The sequence below is a fragment of the Myotis yumanensis genome, unplaced genomic scaffold (assembly GCF_028538775.1).
Source record: "Myotis yumanensis isolate MYYU_CA2020_CCGP unplaced genomic scaffold, mMyoYum1.0.hap1 SCAF_1, whole genome shotgun sequence".
NCBI classification, from domain to species: Eukaryota; Metazoa; Chordata; class Mammalia; order Chiroptera; family Vespertilionidae; genus Myotis; species Myotis yumanensis.
In genome coordinates, this window is record NW_027223752.1 from 48,931,160 (window position 1) to 48,946,120 (window position 14,961).

Sequence of the window (14,961 nt, forward strand, 5' to 3'; positions counted from 1 at the left end):
GAAGTGTTTGAAGAACAAAAGTTGACTTTTTACCTGACTTTTCATTTAAGCTTCCTATTCATCCATTCAACAAATATTTGGTGTCTTAAATTAAGAGATCAATATAATAAACTTAGAGCTATGAAAATTGCTACCCAAGACTGTTAAATACAGATATTAGATATGATAGAAGAGATTTTATTATTTATTTTTAAAGTATATTTTTACTGATTTCAGAGAGGAAGGGAGAGGGAGAAAGATAGAAACATCAGTAATGAAAGAGAATCATCACTGCCTCCTGCACATCCCAACTCGGGATCGACCAGACATGTGTACTGAACGGGAATCGAACTATGACCTCCTGGTTCACGGGTCGATGCTCAACCACTGAGCCACACTGGCCAGGTGATATGAGAGATTTTAAATGCACATAAATCTAAAACATTTTGGTAACAAAAGCATCAAACCCAAAGCTTCTTTTCACTATTGTATTGGCACAAATTTAATAAAGTTATACTACTAATTTAAAACTCTAAAAATCAATAACATATCACACAATGAGCATTATTTGAAAATCTGTTCAAATTCTTTGGAATTGAATGTCAATTAAAACTTGCCAGCTTAACACTTAATGTATACGTAAGTAGATGCAAGATCTGAAATGTGGTTTTCTTAATCAATGACAGTGTTGAGGAAAAACTGTTCAGCTCTATGTGCAGAGTATGTGGTTCCCTCAGACCAAGAGACACATTCCAGTAACAGTGAAGGGGAGATTTAAAATATTCCAGAGCAGCCCGGCCAGTGTGGTTCAGTGGTTGAGCATCATCCTATGAACCAGGATGTCAGTTTGATTCGCAGTCAGGGCACATGCCCGGGTTGCAGGCTTGATCCCCAGCAGGGGGTGTGCAGGAGGCAGCTGATCCATGATTCTCTCTCATCATTGATGTTTCTATCTCTCTCTCCCTTCCTCTTTCTAAAATCAATTAAAAATATTTAAAAATGAAAATAAAATATTCCAGAGCAAATCAACAGTCCTATGTTTGCCCCCTGCCTTTTATTGTTGTTGTTGCTATTAATCCTCACCCAAGGATATTGTTTCTATTGATGTTCTGGAACAGTGATGGTGAACCTTTTGAGCTCGGCTTGTCAGCATTTTGAAAAACCCTAACTTAACTCTGGTGCCGTGTCACATATAGAAATTTTTTGATATTTGCAACCATAGTAAAACAAAGATTTATATTTTTGATATTTATTTTATATATTTAAATGCCATTTAACAAAGAAAAATCAACCAAAAAAATGAGTTCGTGTGTCACCTGACACACGTGTCATAGGTTCACCATCACTGTTCTAGAAACTAGAGAGGGAGGGAGAAGGGAGGGAGAGGGAGAGAGAGAGAGAGAGATACATCAATGTGAGAGATATCAACTGGTTGCCTCATGCATGCATCCTAACCAGGACCAGGGATCATCACCTACAACCAAGGTATGTGCCTGTGACGGGAATCAAAGCCACGACCCTTTGGTGCATGGGCTGATGTTCCAACCACTGACCCACACCGGCCAGTGCTGTCACCTGCTTTTGAAAGCCTGAAACTAGTGAAGCACATGCAATTATGAATAGTCATTAGATTGAATTAAACTGTTCTATATCAGTCTTAAACTTGGTCCCATAAAGTATGGAGTTTGGGGCTTTCCTCATGAAGTGTGCCATAAGTTGGTGTGTTACAGTCCAGAACAGTGGTCAGTAAACTCATTACTCAACAGAGCCAAATTATCAACAGTACAACGATTGAAATTTCTTTTGAGAGCCAAATTTTTTAAACTTAAACTATATAGGTAGGTACATTGTTATTAACTTAATTAGGGTATTCCTAAGCTGGCCTTTGCTAAAAACGTCCTCAATCTGATTGAGGTACATTCGCTGAGGTCGACCCCTTCCAACTCTCCCATCCACACTCGTCTTGTATACTTGTTTCATCTATCTCCTTTCCAAAAACCGACTTCTGCGCATGGGCCACGAAGTTTCAATCACAATGTACGTGTGCGCCTGCACGTGGTATTTTGTGGAAGAGCCACACTCGAGGGGCCAAAGAGCCGCATGTGGCTCGCGAGCCGCAGTTTGCCGACCATTGGTCCAGAAGATGGGAGAGGATGCTCGTCCAAGCAGAAAGTTTTCTCCCATCTTACAGAGTATGAAGAATTCTCTGGGATAGTTGAATATTTTTCATTATCTAACTCTTCAAATTATAATTAGTTATAGTAAGCATGTAGTTGACAATCAAAAATTTCATTTTACTGAACTAATGAATCATATATAGAAACAAAATTAGAAAGCTGGAACCAGCCTTAAGCAATTTAGTACAGTTCTTTTAACTAAACGTTCTTTTGACTCCACTTCCACATCTCCATCCATCCCAAGCATACACATAAGACATAAAAGGAATGAAGAAAGAACACACACAAATTCACAGGAAGACCTTACCCCAACTGGGTCTTTAAGACTCGTTTGGGATCCTTTCTTCCCTACAGGTTTCCTGGGTGTTTTAGTCCTCCTGGTCAGAGAAAAAAACAAACAAAAAAACCCCACAAAAAACATTTCAGTTCAGCACTAACATTCAAAAACCTCACTTATAATTCATACAGAGAAAAACTTCCAAGGTTTATAAATTATTCCTGAGCAGTTCCAAAACACTATACCCTAAATAACTAACACAAGAATAAATTGCATTAGTAGTGTTTGTGGCATGCATAATCCAAATACAATTAAAATTTGGTTTAGGAGACATTTTTGGTACTAAATGTACCTACTTCATATTTAAAATAGCTGGGATATTTTCTTGAGCAACCATTTTACAGAGGCACAAGTTTGAAAATTCTAATGGTAAATGACCACACTTACCTCAAAACACGTTTACGTGTGTGCACAAGCACACTCGCTGCACCAACAGCCATTGCCCAAGGTAGACTGACAAGTTGTTAACTTCAATAAATTATAAGAACAGGTGGAGGAATCCATTCTTTGATCAGATTTATGTCTGTACTTTCAAGGTCACTGAATTCTTAAAACCTATCATCCTTTGTCTCCCAAACAAAATGTGGTCCCCAAACTGCAATTTCTTGCTCTTAAATAATGTAACGCACACAACAGGCCTCAAATGGAGCCACCTGTGCTACGCCCACATCACCAAACCAAGACTTAATACCTAATCTATCGGCAGTTTAGTCTCCCCCAGGAATGCAATCTCAGCCAGTCAGTATGGAATTGCTCCGTCAGCATTAATGAGGTAAACGCCTTCACAGATCCCTGTGGTCCCTCAAAGGAAGGTGTCTGCTCTTTGCTTCTTCCTGCCCCTTTCTGCCTAGAAAAGTCTCTTGTATGCACGCATATAAGCATAACCAATGGACGAAAGACACTGGGGGTGGGTGGTGGTGAGGGCATGTGCCAGAGGCCGGGGGAAGGTCAATGGGGAAAAAAAGGAGACATATCTACTACTATTTGTAATACTTTAAACAATAAAATTAAAATAAATGCAAAAAAGTCTCCCATTTGGTAGTTCCTCAGGTCTTTCTAGTTGTTAAATGATAACCGCCCCCCCCCCCCGCCCCAATTTACTCAGTTGAAAATTTTTTTATCAGTAGGGACAACAGAAAAAGCTATTCTGATTTATTTCACCATTTCTCTAGGATGCTCCCCCCCCCCCCCCCTTCCAATTTATCTACAGGCTGAACACTTACCACTAAAATCACGTGAAATGATTGGCTTGGGCTACAGATTATGAAACTATTTTCTCAACATTTTCCCAAATGAAAAGAAGCAAATTAGTGTTTTAAGTGCAAGATAATTGTGATAGGTTTACTTAAAATTGCACGTTTTTTTAAAAAGATAAAGGATTTTGATCTTTGCCTCTTAAGAAAACCAAGCTGCCTTTTGCAGATGACGGTAATCATGATAACACCGACCCTTCCTTGCACAATTGTTTCCCCGGCAGCGGTCCGGGAATTTCGCTCCGCGGAGCCAGTCCCCGACGCAGTGAGGAATGTGGGCGGGGTCCGTCTGCTGCCCGAGGACGGGGTAAAGCCACCCGCCTCCACCCGGGATGGGCTCGGCCCCAGGCCAAGGCGCGGGCAGGGGGAACGCCCGCAGCGCTCACGACGCCAGGGCCTGAGACCCCCGAACCGGCCCCCACACCGGCGCTCAACACTCGACCCCACCCACGACACGACCCGCACTAACTCGGCAAAATGCCGCCTGAGAGCGCGGGCGGCCAGGAGGGAAAGGGGCGACTTCAGAAAGGCCTGGCGGGGGCGGCCCAGAGCCAGGTGCCAGCCGCCCAGCTAGCGGGAACCGGCGGCGTGGCACAAGCCTCCCCACGCCCCCGAATTGGGGCCGACCTCCCCGGCCGGGTCTCCACGCCGCGCCCGACTCCATGGAGCATGTAGGGTCCGCGGCGTGAGGAGACGCCCGCCCCATCCCCGCGGCCGGCCCCCTGCCCCGTACTCACGCTGGCTTCATCATGGCAGCAAGCTCCGCGCTGCCCAGACGCGCACGCGGGACGCCGGGCTGGACGGGGAGGCCTGGCGAGGACCGAGGGTCGCAGAGGAGCGCCGCGGGAACCCGGACGCGGGGGCCGAGGCGCTGCGCTCAGTGGAGCCGGGCGGCGCGACGGCGAGCCCAGGTGAGCTTGCGCCCGGCACATTTCAAACGGGCCAATCAGCGCCGCCCACTGAGAAGGGGCGGGGCTTCCTAGGACGCGCCTGCTCTACCGGAAGTGGCGCAGGTCTCCTGGGAGACTGACGCGGAAAGGGTGCGGGGGGAGTCTGGGTGTCTACGCGGCAGCGCGGGAGCCGGGACTTTACAGGTGAAATACAACTCCCTCCACGTCCGATGAGGAAACTGAGCGTCTGTTTTCCTGCAGCACGAGACGTCCAAAGGCGGAGCACATCCAGGTTTGATTCAGAAGTCTGAACTGTCGCTCCGGCCCAGGAGGGTTCTATTCTGCCCAGCGCAGTCTCCGACTCCTTCTGGTTTTCGTATCACCACACCATTTCGGCTTCCTTTCTCTCTTTTCTTCACCTTTCCTGGGCTCTCCAGCTCTTTCATTTATATACCAATGTTTGGTCCCGGGCATACAGAAATGAATAAATTTTGGCCCTCAAAGAACGTCCAGACCACTCTTTTCTATGATGAACTGATCCTATCCCATTCCGATCTCTGCCTCTAAACGGATGACTATCAAAGATACATTTATATCTGTGCTCTCATGGAACTCTAGTCCCATTTCCTCAACTTCTTACAGGATCAGACACCGGTAAGGATAGACATAATGTAATATCCTTACCCCATGTTTTTCTATACAAAAATGGTTCTAATCTTTGCCATTACATAGTTACAGTGAATTCATCATTTTACACAATGCAAGTAAATCTGGAGGGTAAATTTCTAGAAGCATAATTGCTGTGTCCGAGTATATGCATGGGTAATGTTGGGCAGTATTGCCAAATTGTCCTCCGTAAAGGTTGTCCAAATGTACAATCCCATCAGGCGTGTATGACAGTGCCTGTTTCTCACAATTATCAGACAACAAAGTTGATCTAATAGGTGAAAAAAAAATCACGATGTGGTTTAAATTCCGCGCCGCCCCCCCCCCCCCCTTATGTTGAATGTGGTTGGGTGTCTGTTTTTAAGTTCAAGAGCCATTTGTGTTTTCTTCTCTGTGAACAGTGTTCATCTCCTTTGCCTCCTTGTTCTACTGAGTTGTTCGTTTTTCTTATTGAATTGTAAATATATTAAAGAAATTGGTCCTCATGCAAAATATGAGTTCAAAAAGTTTAATAGTTTATAATTTGGTTTTTATTTCATTTATGTTGTTTTGTGACAGCTTAGAAAAATATTTAAGAGAGTCAAATTTATCAGACTTTTCTTTACTGTCTTGTGTTTTGTGTCATACTAGGCAGTCTTCTCCAACTAAGGTAATTTTTTTAAATATCGTATTTTCTAGTGTTTTTTTAAAATATATTTTTATTGATTTAAGAGAGGAAGGGAGAGGGAGAGATAGAAATATCAATGATGAGAGAGAATTATCGATCAGCTGCCTTCTGCACGCCCCCCACTGGGAATCAAGCCTACAACCTGGGCATATACCTTGAACAGGAATCGAACCATGATCTCCTGGTTCATAGGTTGATACTCAACCACTGAGCCATACCTGCTGGGCTCTAGTGCTTTTATTACTTTGTTTTTTATGTTTAAGTCTTTGGACCATTAGAAATTTTTTTTTTTTTTTTTTTTGTAATCAAATGAGAGGTTGGAATCTGTATTATTTAGGAATTGGGCTGGACTGTTGGCTTACCTCTTAGTTACTCTGCAGTCTGGTTTTGGCTTCAATTTCTCCACTGGAACTCTTCTCACCAAGATTACCACCTCCTTGATGCTAAATCTAATTGACCCTTCCCCACCCTTATCTTACTTGACCATTTAATAGCACTAAAAAATATTTCTCATTCATTTCTTCCTATGCCTTTGTTTTTTTTCCTAGCTCTCTAGCCCATTTTTCTTAGCCTCATTTGTGAGTTATTTTTTTCTCCCTTAAATGTTGTGACTTAGGGTTTTTTACCTGGTTTACTAGCTGGTCCCTCTCCCCAGGCACTCCCAACCATGCCCATGGCTTCACCTTCCATTCACATTTGCTCTTCTGAGCTCCAGACTTATGTATAAAACTGCCTTATGAATTCTCCACTTGTGTGTCCCACAGGCACCTCACACCTAACACATCCTAATCTCTTCCCCTGAACCCGCTCCCCCTCAGTGGATGACATCACCATCTACCCACCCACCCAAACCAGAGTCCGTCTTTGACTTTTGCCTCCCCGCTCTATTCCAATATTCAATTACTGAATCTTGACAGTTGTCCCTACAGCCTTCAAACCTCTCCACTTCTCTTCCTTCCCTTGGCCACTACCATCGGTCACCTGGATGATCTCACCATTACCCTAATAGGCCTCCTGGCTACTACCTTCCCATCCAGGATCCATTTTGCAGCCAGCTCCCCTATAAATCACAGATCTGATCATGCCACTCCTGTGCTTGTAAAACTGCAGTAGCTCCCCATAACTGCAGACCCTCAATGGAGCCCCAAAGCTCTCCCTCTTCAAGCTCATCACCTATCATTAACCCCTGTACCACTACCTCCAGCCGTGCTGACCTTTGCTGTCAAGCTCTCCTTTTTCCCTTCCTCTGACAGTGTCTCCTTATCCTCAGTTCTCAGCAGGTCTCTTGCCATCTACGCTGCTCTGGATGCTGGTCCCTGCACTTCCCAGTCACTGCACCTGCTGATTTGCTTTGGCACTCACTTCCCAATTTACAATCATTATTTATTAGTCTCTTCTCCATCTTATCCCTACATCCTATCACTAGATGGCACTGTTGCACCCCGGTGCCCAACAATTGAGCTACTCCATAAATGTTGAGAGGGAATGAATGAATCCACCCTTTCAGAAAACACCCCAGTCAAGGACCTAGTTAAATTGCACCACCCTCAGCTTTTTTTCTGGCCAGTTTTTTCTTTCTCCCTCACTTCTATCCATATTAAGCTCTCTGGCTTATTAGTTTTCTTTAAAATGCCAATTCATTACATCATTTCTCAGGGTGTCCCACAGGTACCTCACACCTAACACATCCTAATCTTTTCCCCCAGAGGGCTCCCATAACCAGTAAAAGAGCTGCATTTCCCCCTAGAATTAGAGATCCAGACCAGAGGTGAGGGTAAGACAGAAGAGAATTGGGATGCTGGGTGTTTGTTTTTTTAAAGTCAGATTTATTAAGGTATAATTTACACACAGTAAAATTCAACCTTCTTAGTTGAACTGTCTACATATTTGTCAAACATATACCATCCTGTAACCACTGCCACAATCAAATATATAAAACTAGAGGCCCCGATGCACAAAATTCGTGCAAGGGGTTCGGCCCCCACCCGCCATGGCTTCGTCAGGAAGGAAAGATGTCCAGAAGGACATCCGGTCTAATTAGCATATTGTGCTTTTATTCTAGATTCCCACACATAAAAATTCCCTTGTAGTTAATCACTGTCTCCTACCCTCAAGCCCTTGGCAATCACTTTCCTAACTTCTTGAGTTTTGTCTTTTCCAGAATGTTTCTTCTTTAACTCAGCATAATGCTTTAGCAGTGGTTTTCAACCTGTGGGTCACGAACAATGAAAATACATCCTGCATATCAGATATTTACATTACGATTCATAACAGTAGCAAAATTACAGTTATGAAGTAGCAACGAAAATAATTTTATGGTTGGGGTCACCACAACATGAGGAACTGTATTTAAAGGGTCACGGCATTAGGATGGTTGAGAACCACTGCTAGAGGTTTTTCTATGTGTTGCATGTACCGAGAGTGTGTTCCCTTATATTTTAGTGGTATTCTATCGTATGAATGCATGACAATTTAATCATTCATTCATTCGTTTAATGGACATTTAGGTTGTTTCCCCTTTTTGGTGATCAGGAATGAAACTAGTATAATTATTTGTGTAAAGGTCTTTATGTAGACATGTGCTTTCATTTCTCTTGGATGGGATGACTGGTTTTGTAAGTGTAACTTTGTAAGAAACTGCCAAACTGGACTGGGAGGGTCTTATGTAAATCACTGAAGAGGAGCTGACACTACACAAATTTGAAACCATAATAAATCCAACCACCCACCTAAGTAAGTCCAGCTACAGGACCCTAATGAACACCCATGACCAGACCTGTAGAAGCCCAGAGTTTTGAGGGAAGGTGGTAAAATGGAGACAGGACCACTGTGGGAGCTGGTACACCCAACACCCAAGGGAGAGAGTCCTTCCCCCCGCCCTGCTGTTCACTCAGTAGCCTTGGAACCAGCATCTCACATTCCCAGGCCATTTATAAAATGAATGATTGGAAGTCAGTGTTTTATATTCTCAGAAAATAAATTAATAAAATCAAGCTTGGGGGGAAGCTATAAAATTAATAACAAAAAGAAACAAATGATCCGAAGCACATTTCAAATGAATAACACACACAGAAAGGGGCTATAACTAACCCACGTAATGAAGACTTTACTATATGCCCTCAGGCTGAAGACAGAAATATCTTGAAACTTATATTAAATTCTAATCAGTAGGCTTTTTTCAGACATAGGTCAGTAATTTTGAAACATCATTGTGTACATTCTAGGACTGAGCAAAGAAGTACATGTATTGTGGACAACAGGAGCAGTTTTCTCTGTTAGAGCTGCATACATATCAAAAGGGGAAGGCTAGAACGTACCTGGGGATTCTTTGTCCTATTTGGCAACATTTTTCTAAGGAAGAAATTATGTTAAAAAACAATGGACTCTGTCACTGCTTCTTTGTGGGGACGCACGGGACTTGGTTGGAAAGTCTGTAAGGAGGATTCTCTGAAAGGTCAGGGGCCTGGGGGGGGGGGGTGGGGGCAGGGGACGTTGCCGAAGGCGGGACCCACCTTGACTTTTCCAAACAAGTCTGATCCCCCGGGGTGTTTTGCTAGAATCTCTGTTTAATCTTTAAAGACCCGACCTTGTAGAAGCATATACTTTCTCAAGGATACTTACCCTGCTGATTGTAACTAGAGATTAATTTGAGTTCAGGCTGTTTGAATAAAAGCCAAAGGAGGCAGGAGTACAGGACTACTTGGGGGCGATAGCCAAGTAGTGCCTTAGCCCTCTCTTTCACAGAAACGTGTGTCAGAGCAACCTGTTCATCCATCGCTCAGGGTCTGCCGGTCAGCCCTGGCACTTCTTTTAAAAAGAAAATTTTTTTTAAAAATTGATTTCAGAGAGGAAGGGAGAGGGAGAGAGAGATAGAAACATCAATGATGAGGATCATTGAATGGCGGCCTCCGGCATGCCCTGCATTGGGGATTGAGCCTGCAACCCGGGCATGTCCCCTGACTGGAAATCGAACCGTGACCTCCTGGTTCATAGGTTGATGCTCAACCAATGAGCCTTGGAGGATGCAAAATATAAGCCAGCTTTAGAAATCTGTTGCTGAGATGAAGAGAATATGTGTGACAACTCTCTTTGTCTGAAGTACATTTATTACAGACTTGAAGCATTCATACAAGTACCCACGGGGCATAGGAAAGCCCCATTCGAAATCTCCCAGGAAGAAAAGGAGAAATTTGCAGAGTTCTTCAAAAAATCAAGTCATTCAGACATCTTCTGGATGTTATACATATCAGGCCTCAGTGGCCAGATTTCTATCCATCCAATAGGACAAGTGCCTACTGGCCTTTGCAATTCCTGCTACCTTGGCCAGAAACACCTCCCCCCACGCTGGCACAGCTGGCACCTTTCTGCCCATCAATCAAGTCTCTTCTCAAATATAAGCTTACCAGAGTGGTCATCCACTCTCACCTATTCCTTCACTAGGCTTCTTTTCTTTCTTTTTTTTAAAATTCATTTTTATTGATTTCAGAGCAGAAAGGAGAGATAGAAACATCAATGATGACAATCATTGATCGGTTGCCTACTGCACACCCCCTACTGGGGATTGAGCCCACAACCGGGGCATGTGCCCTTGACTGGAATCAAACCTGGGACCCTTCAGTCCGCAGGCTGATGCTCTATCCACTGAGCCAGACCAGCTAGGACTAGGCTTATTTTCTTTATTGCACTTACCATCACCGGAATTTATCTTGTCTGACTGACTGATCAGAACATCAGATCTATGAAGGAGGGACAGTGTGGGTTTTGTTCACTTCTGTGTCCCCAGTTCCTAGGTCAATGTTTGTTCTATATATACCAGGCACTAAAATATTCATCAAATGATTTAGCAATGCATTCATGTACAGGAATCTATTTCTCATGAAAAATGAACATGTTTGTAGAGTGGTGGGTGAAATATAACCAAAACGAGTGGGAAACAGGACAACTGTATTATAATAAATAAACTTTATTTATTTCTTCCACACAATTTAAGAAAACCATACATTGGAAGAATATCTCTGAGTTTGGAAATGGGTCTTTGTCTTTTCATTCATATGGATCGTTGATTAGAAAATCAGAGGCTAGCGTTCAACAGATATGTCATAGCATGTTTTACAGTGTTGATAGGTGTTTCATGTATAAAGGGTATCATGGCTCAAACAAATTTGGGACACAGTAAATCCAAATGAAGTGCTTTTCCAATGTACCTGACAATACCATTCTACTCCACTGCCTTCCTCAGAACCTCTCATATGAGCAGGGTTCCACAGAAAGCACTTTGAAAAAGATTGCAGAAGACCAAATAGTTAAATCACTTCGTACTCAACAGTTTCTAAACTTCCCACTTTTAATTCTAATTAACAACGGCCAACTCATTTCTTGAACAAAGAAGATGGATCATAACTCTCTAAAAATTGAGCAATGGAAAATGAAACTCTACAATAAGTAAAGGGGAGATACATTTGACTAACACATTTGAATGTGTTCATTCAAACACATTGAAGTTTTATCACAGCTATAATGTCTGATAAGTTTTAGAGTTATCATTCTCAAGCAGAGGGAGGGGGAAGAGGGACATCCCATTGGGAGTGTAACCACCCCTACATAATCCCTTTTGAGACAGGGTCAAGGTGAACAGTTGGCACCCATGGGAGTCTGGCACATCTCTATAGTGTATTGAGACATTAAAATTTTTTGAGAACTACATTAAAAAGCATCTTCCCAGTGAGGTCTTCAACTGACCCACTGCCAACCTTTCTAACTTTCTGGAATGACTTAGGCAAAACTATCAGACTTAATACTTACTGATAATTCACATATTTGAATTCATTTTCACTACACAGTAGAAGCTTCCAAATCAGTGTACTGCAAATTCGTATAAAATTTTAATTTGTAATACTGTCCAAAAACATACAATGGGACTAAATTTACCAAAGTTATAAAACCATTATGAAACATTTGATCTTATTTTGTTGATTTAACATTTCATTTTCACCATTAAGCATGACAAAAGTAACATAACCAAAGATTAAATCATCTAAAAGCCCTTCAAATTAATCATCCAATATTTTCCAATTATTTCTAAGCTAAAGAACACGATTTTATTGTTATAAACAGAATTTGAAAGCCTTCATGTCTTTGGCATTACTAAAGTAGGGTATTTAAATGTTGTACCCTTTTTCCACTATAAAATTGAAGTTACAGTAAGATGAAATGGAAGCCCACTTGCCCTGCTAGAATAAAATGTCCCTAATGATTTCAGATTATTGCTAAAAAACAACAAATCTTGTCATGTATTTTGCAATTAATGCACCAAAAATTTACCAGCCCATATACTTTCATCAGTCTACTTCTCCAGAGGAAGTAAACAGATAATAAAACTAATGAAATCGTATTTCTTGACCACTCTCATCCAATATAAATTGTTACTTATCCTCAGAGGATTGGACGATGAGCTATTTACCAGGCCATTCAACCTGGGCCAGTAAACCACAAAGGCAGTATTCTAAGATAGGGGTTGTTCCTGAGTCAGCAAAGAGAATTCTGCATTGTAGACAGCCCCTTAAGTCATTAGCAAGTGCAGACCAGAGGTTGATAGGCCTGTGTTAACAATTGCTTTGTGTCAGCATTTCCGTATGTCTGAAAACACCACGAAATACTGAACTTTAATTAGTAATGCAACAGATGAGAAAATGCTCCGTGTTTTAGGACTGTGCAGAGTAGAAAACTGGGAACACATCCTTCGGTGGTGAGTTGCTGAAAATTACATCAATGGAAACAAAGCCGATAAGCCCAGTGCCTTTTGGAATTCCTGACACCAGCATTTCTTCAAGTTTGGCCCGTGGCCCCTCTGCATTAGAATCATGTGGGACTTGCTCCAGTGCAGATCCCCTCTCAGAAACCGGCATTTTACACCGGTAAGCCAGAATCTCCTGGTCTCCCTGGGAATCAGGAAAGCTTGAAAAATCACATCCGCCCAACCCTTTGGCAAGGTCTTTAAGCATCCTCTGCACATAAGCACTAAAATTTGCAGTGTATTTGAAATACTGAAGCAACAGCAAATGCATGACACCCCTAAATACAGTGCTGTCACTGATTTAAAATGTGACACATGAACACGACCGACAGGGATTAACCTGGCCAACTCCCACGGAGTGCCATGTTTTACCCGTGCTGCTTAATACTTTGCAGAATCAAACTGGCAACAAGAAAACAGAGCAAAACAGGACATGTGACACCCAGACATAGGCTGTGGACTTTTAAGGAAATCCAAATCCACAGTCCCAAATCCAAATCCATCGACATGGAATTTGCACTTTGAAGCAGAATGGACTTGATGAAAAAAGAGGGCTCTCTTTCTATTCACTCCCTTCACTAGGTGGGAAAAGAAAGAAGAGCCCCCGCCACCCCCCCTCCCCCGAAACCAGTCCCCAGGACTCCCATAGACCCGAGTTCCTCTTTCTAAGGTCCCCCTGACCTTTCTGGCTTATTTTCCTCCCATTGTGGGAGCTCTTGGGGACTGGAGAGGCATTTGCTACATGAAACTCATCAAGTTCCATTTTTAAAGAGTAAATACTGTTTAAATAGAATTGCAAAACTCATTTTAAATAAATTTAACTTAATTAAATATTAATAATTTGCCTGAATGAGGACTCGCTTGAACCCATGTTCCCCTTTTAAAACCACACATACAGAATCAGTGCACAGCTAGAGAAATTTCCTCAGTTAAATACCTTATTGATATGAACCCATTCAAAAATGCCAAGACACCAATCATTATGAATATCTTAGACCACTGTAAACCAGTACCATGCCACTGGCTTATGGCGGTTAGGATGTTGTAGCTTAACGTTGACATCTGGCACAAAACGCTTAGGGTCTGAATCATGTTTCTTTTTTATGTAATTCTGGCTCAGGCATCCGATACAGAGCAGCTGAGAAATAAATTATGTTGACGAGGCTGAAGATGAGGCACAGAAGTATGGCTCCTGCTATCTGAGGGAAAGACAGGGCCCTGGTGTTGGCCATGAGCCATTCCCTCCTCAGAGTCTTGTCCAGAAGTATGGCTTCCATCTGCATGTGCGTAGCCAGGATCACACACACGTGGAACAGCTGGTGACTGTGACCTACAGCAAGTGTACAAAAGGCCACCAAGGTCAGCAATAAAAAAGGAATGGCATGCTGAGTGAAAGAAGCCGGACACAAGGGACACATATTGTATGACTGCATTCATATCACCTGTCCAGAAAAAGCAAATCTATAGAAACAAACTCTAGATTAGTGGTTGCCCTGGGCAGGGGGTGGGAGTGGGGATGAACAGTATATGGGCATGAGGGATCTTACTGGGATGATAAAAATGTCTTAAACCTCATTTATAGTGATGGTTGTACAACTTGGTAAATTTACTAAAAGTAGCGTTAAATTGTATACTTGAAATTAGGGAATTATGTGATATGCAAAATATGCTTCAATAAATTTATCTTTAAAATGTAATGTGAGAAAAAAACGCCGTGAGAGTAAACCAAATTCACCAATCCAGCTTTTCACATGAAAAAGGCATCATGTTCTGCCAGAGGTCATCTCTCTTTCTCTTTTTAAAATATATTTTTATTGATTTCAGAGAAGAAGGGGGCAGGAGAGAGAGAGAGAGAGAGAGAAAGAGAGAGAGAGAGAGAGAAACATCAATGATTTGAGAGAATCATTGATCGGCTGCCTCCTGCACGCCTCCTACTGGGGATTGAGCCTACAACCTAGGCATGTGCCCTGACTGGAAATTGAACCGTGACTTTCTGGTTCATAGGCTGATGCTCAACCACTGAGCCACACCAGCCGGGCCCGAGGTAATCTCTTAAGAGCCAGTGCTAATGAGCTCAGATTCCAACTTCAGTTCCAGAGGAGAAGCCAGCCAAAGTCTCTGTTGGCCACTTACGAGGGGGTCCACTTCCTCTTGCCGGTCAATCCCAGATGTGACCAGGAGCTCTTTCTCCCCATGACC

At 42.6% G+C, this 14,961-nt stretch overlaps 2 protein-coding genes across 8 annotated transcripts in view; both read right to left on the minus strand.

Moving 5' to 3' along the window:
* KIF23 (kinesin family member 23) overlaps positions 1–4,571 on the minus strand; it is a 44,585-nt gene extending 40,014 nt beyond the window's left edge. For 3 of the 4 annotated variants that reach the window (XM_070420253.1, XM_070420273.1, XM_070420244.1), the window contains exons 1-2: positions 4,484–4,571; positions 2,464–2,533 (exon numbers count right to left, since the gene is read on the minus strand). In XM_070420253.1, the coding sequence (XP_070276354.1) occupies positions 2,464–2,533; positions 4,484–4,497 (84 nt within the window). In that variant the 5' untranslated portion in view covers positions 4,498–4,571. The remainder of the gene's footprint in view (positions 1–2,463; positions 2,534–4,483) is intronic. The other variant, XM_070420263.1, reaches the window with a different exon arrangement.
* A 6,345-nt stretch (positions 4,572–10,916) lies between these two features.
* The window catches only part of PAQR5 (progestin and adipoQ receptor family member 5), a 74,006-nt gene continuing 69,961 nt past the window's right edge, over positions 10,917–14,961 (minus strand). For all 4 annotated transcript variants that reach the window (XM_070420283.1, XM_070420303.1, XM_070420293.1 and 1 more), the window contains one exon: positions 10,917–14,092. In XM_070420283.1, the coding sequence (XP_070276384.1) occupies positions 13,851–14,092 (242 nt within the window). In that variant the 3' untranslated portion in view covers positions 10,917–13,850. The remainder of the gene's footprint in view (positions 14,093–14,961) is intronic.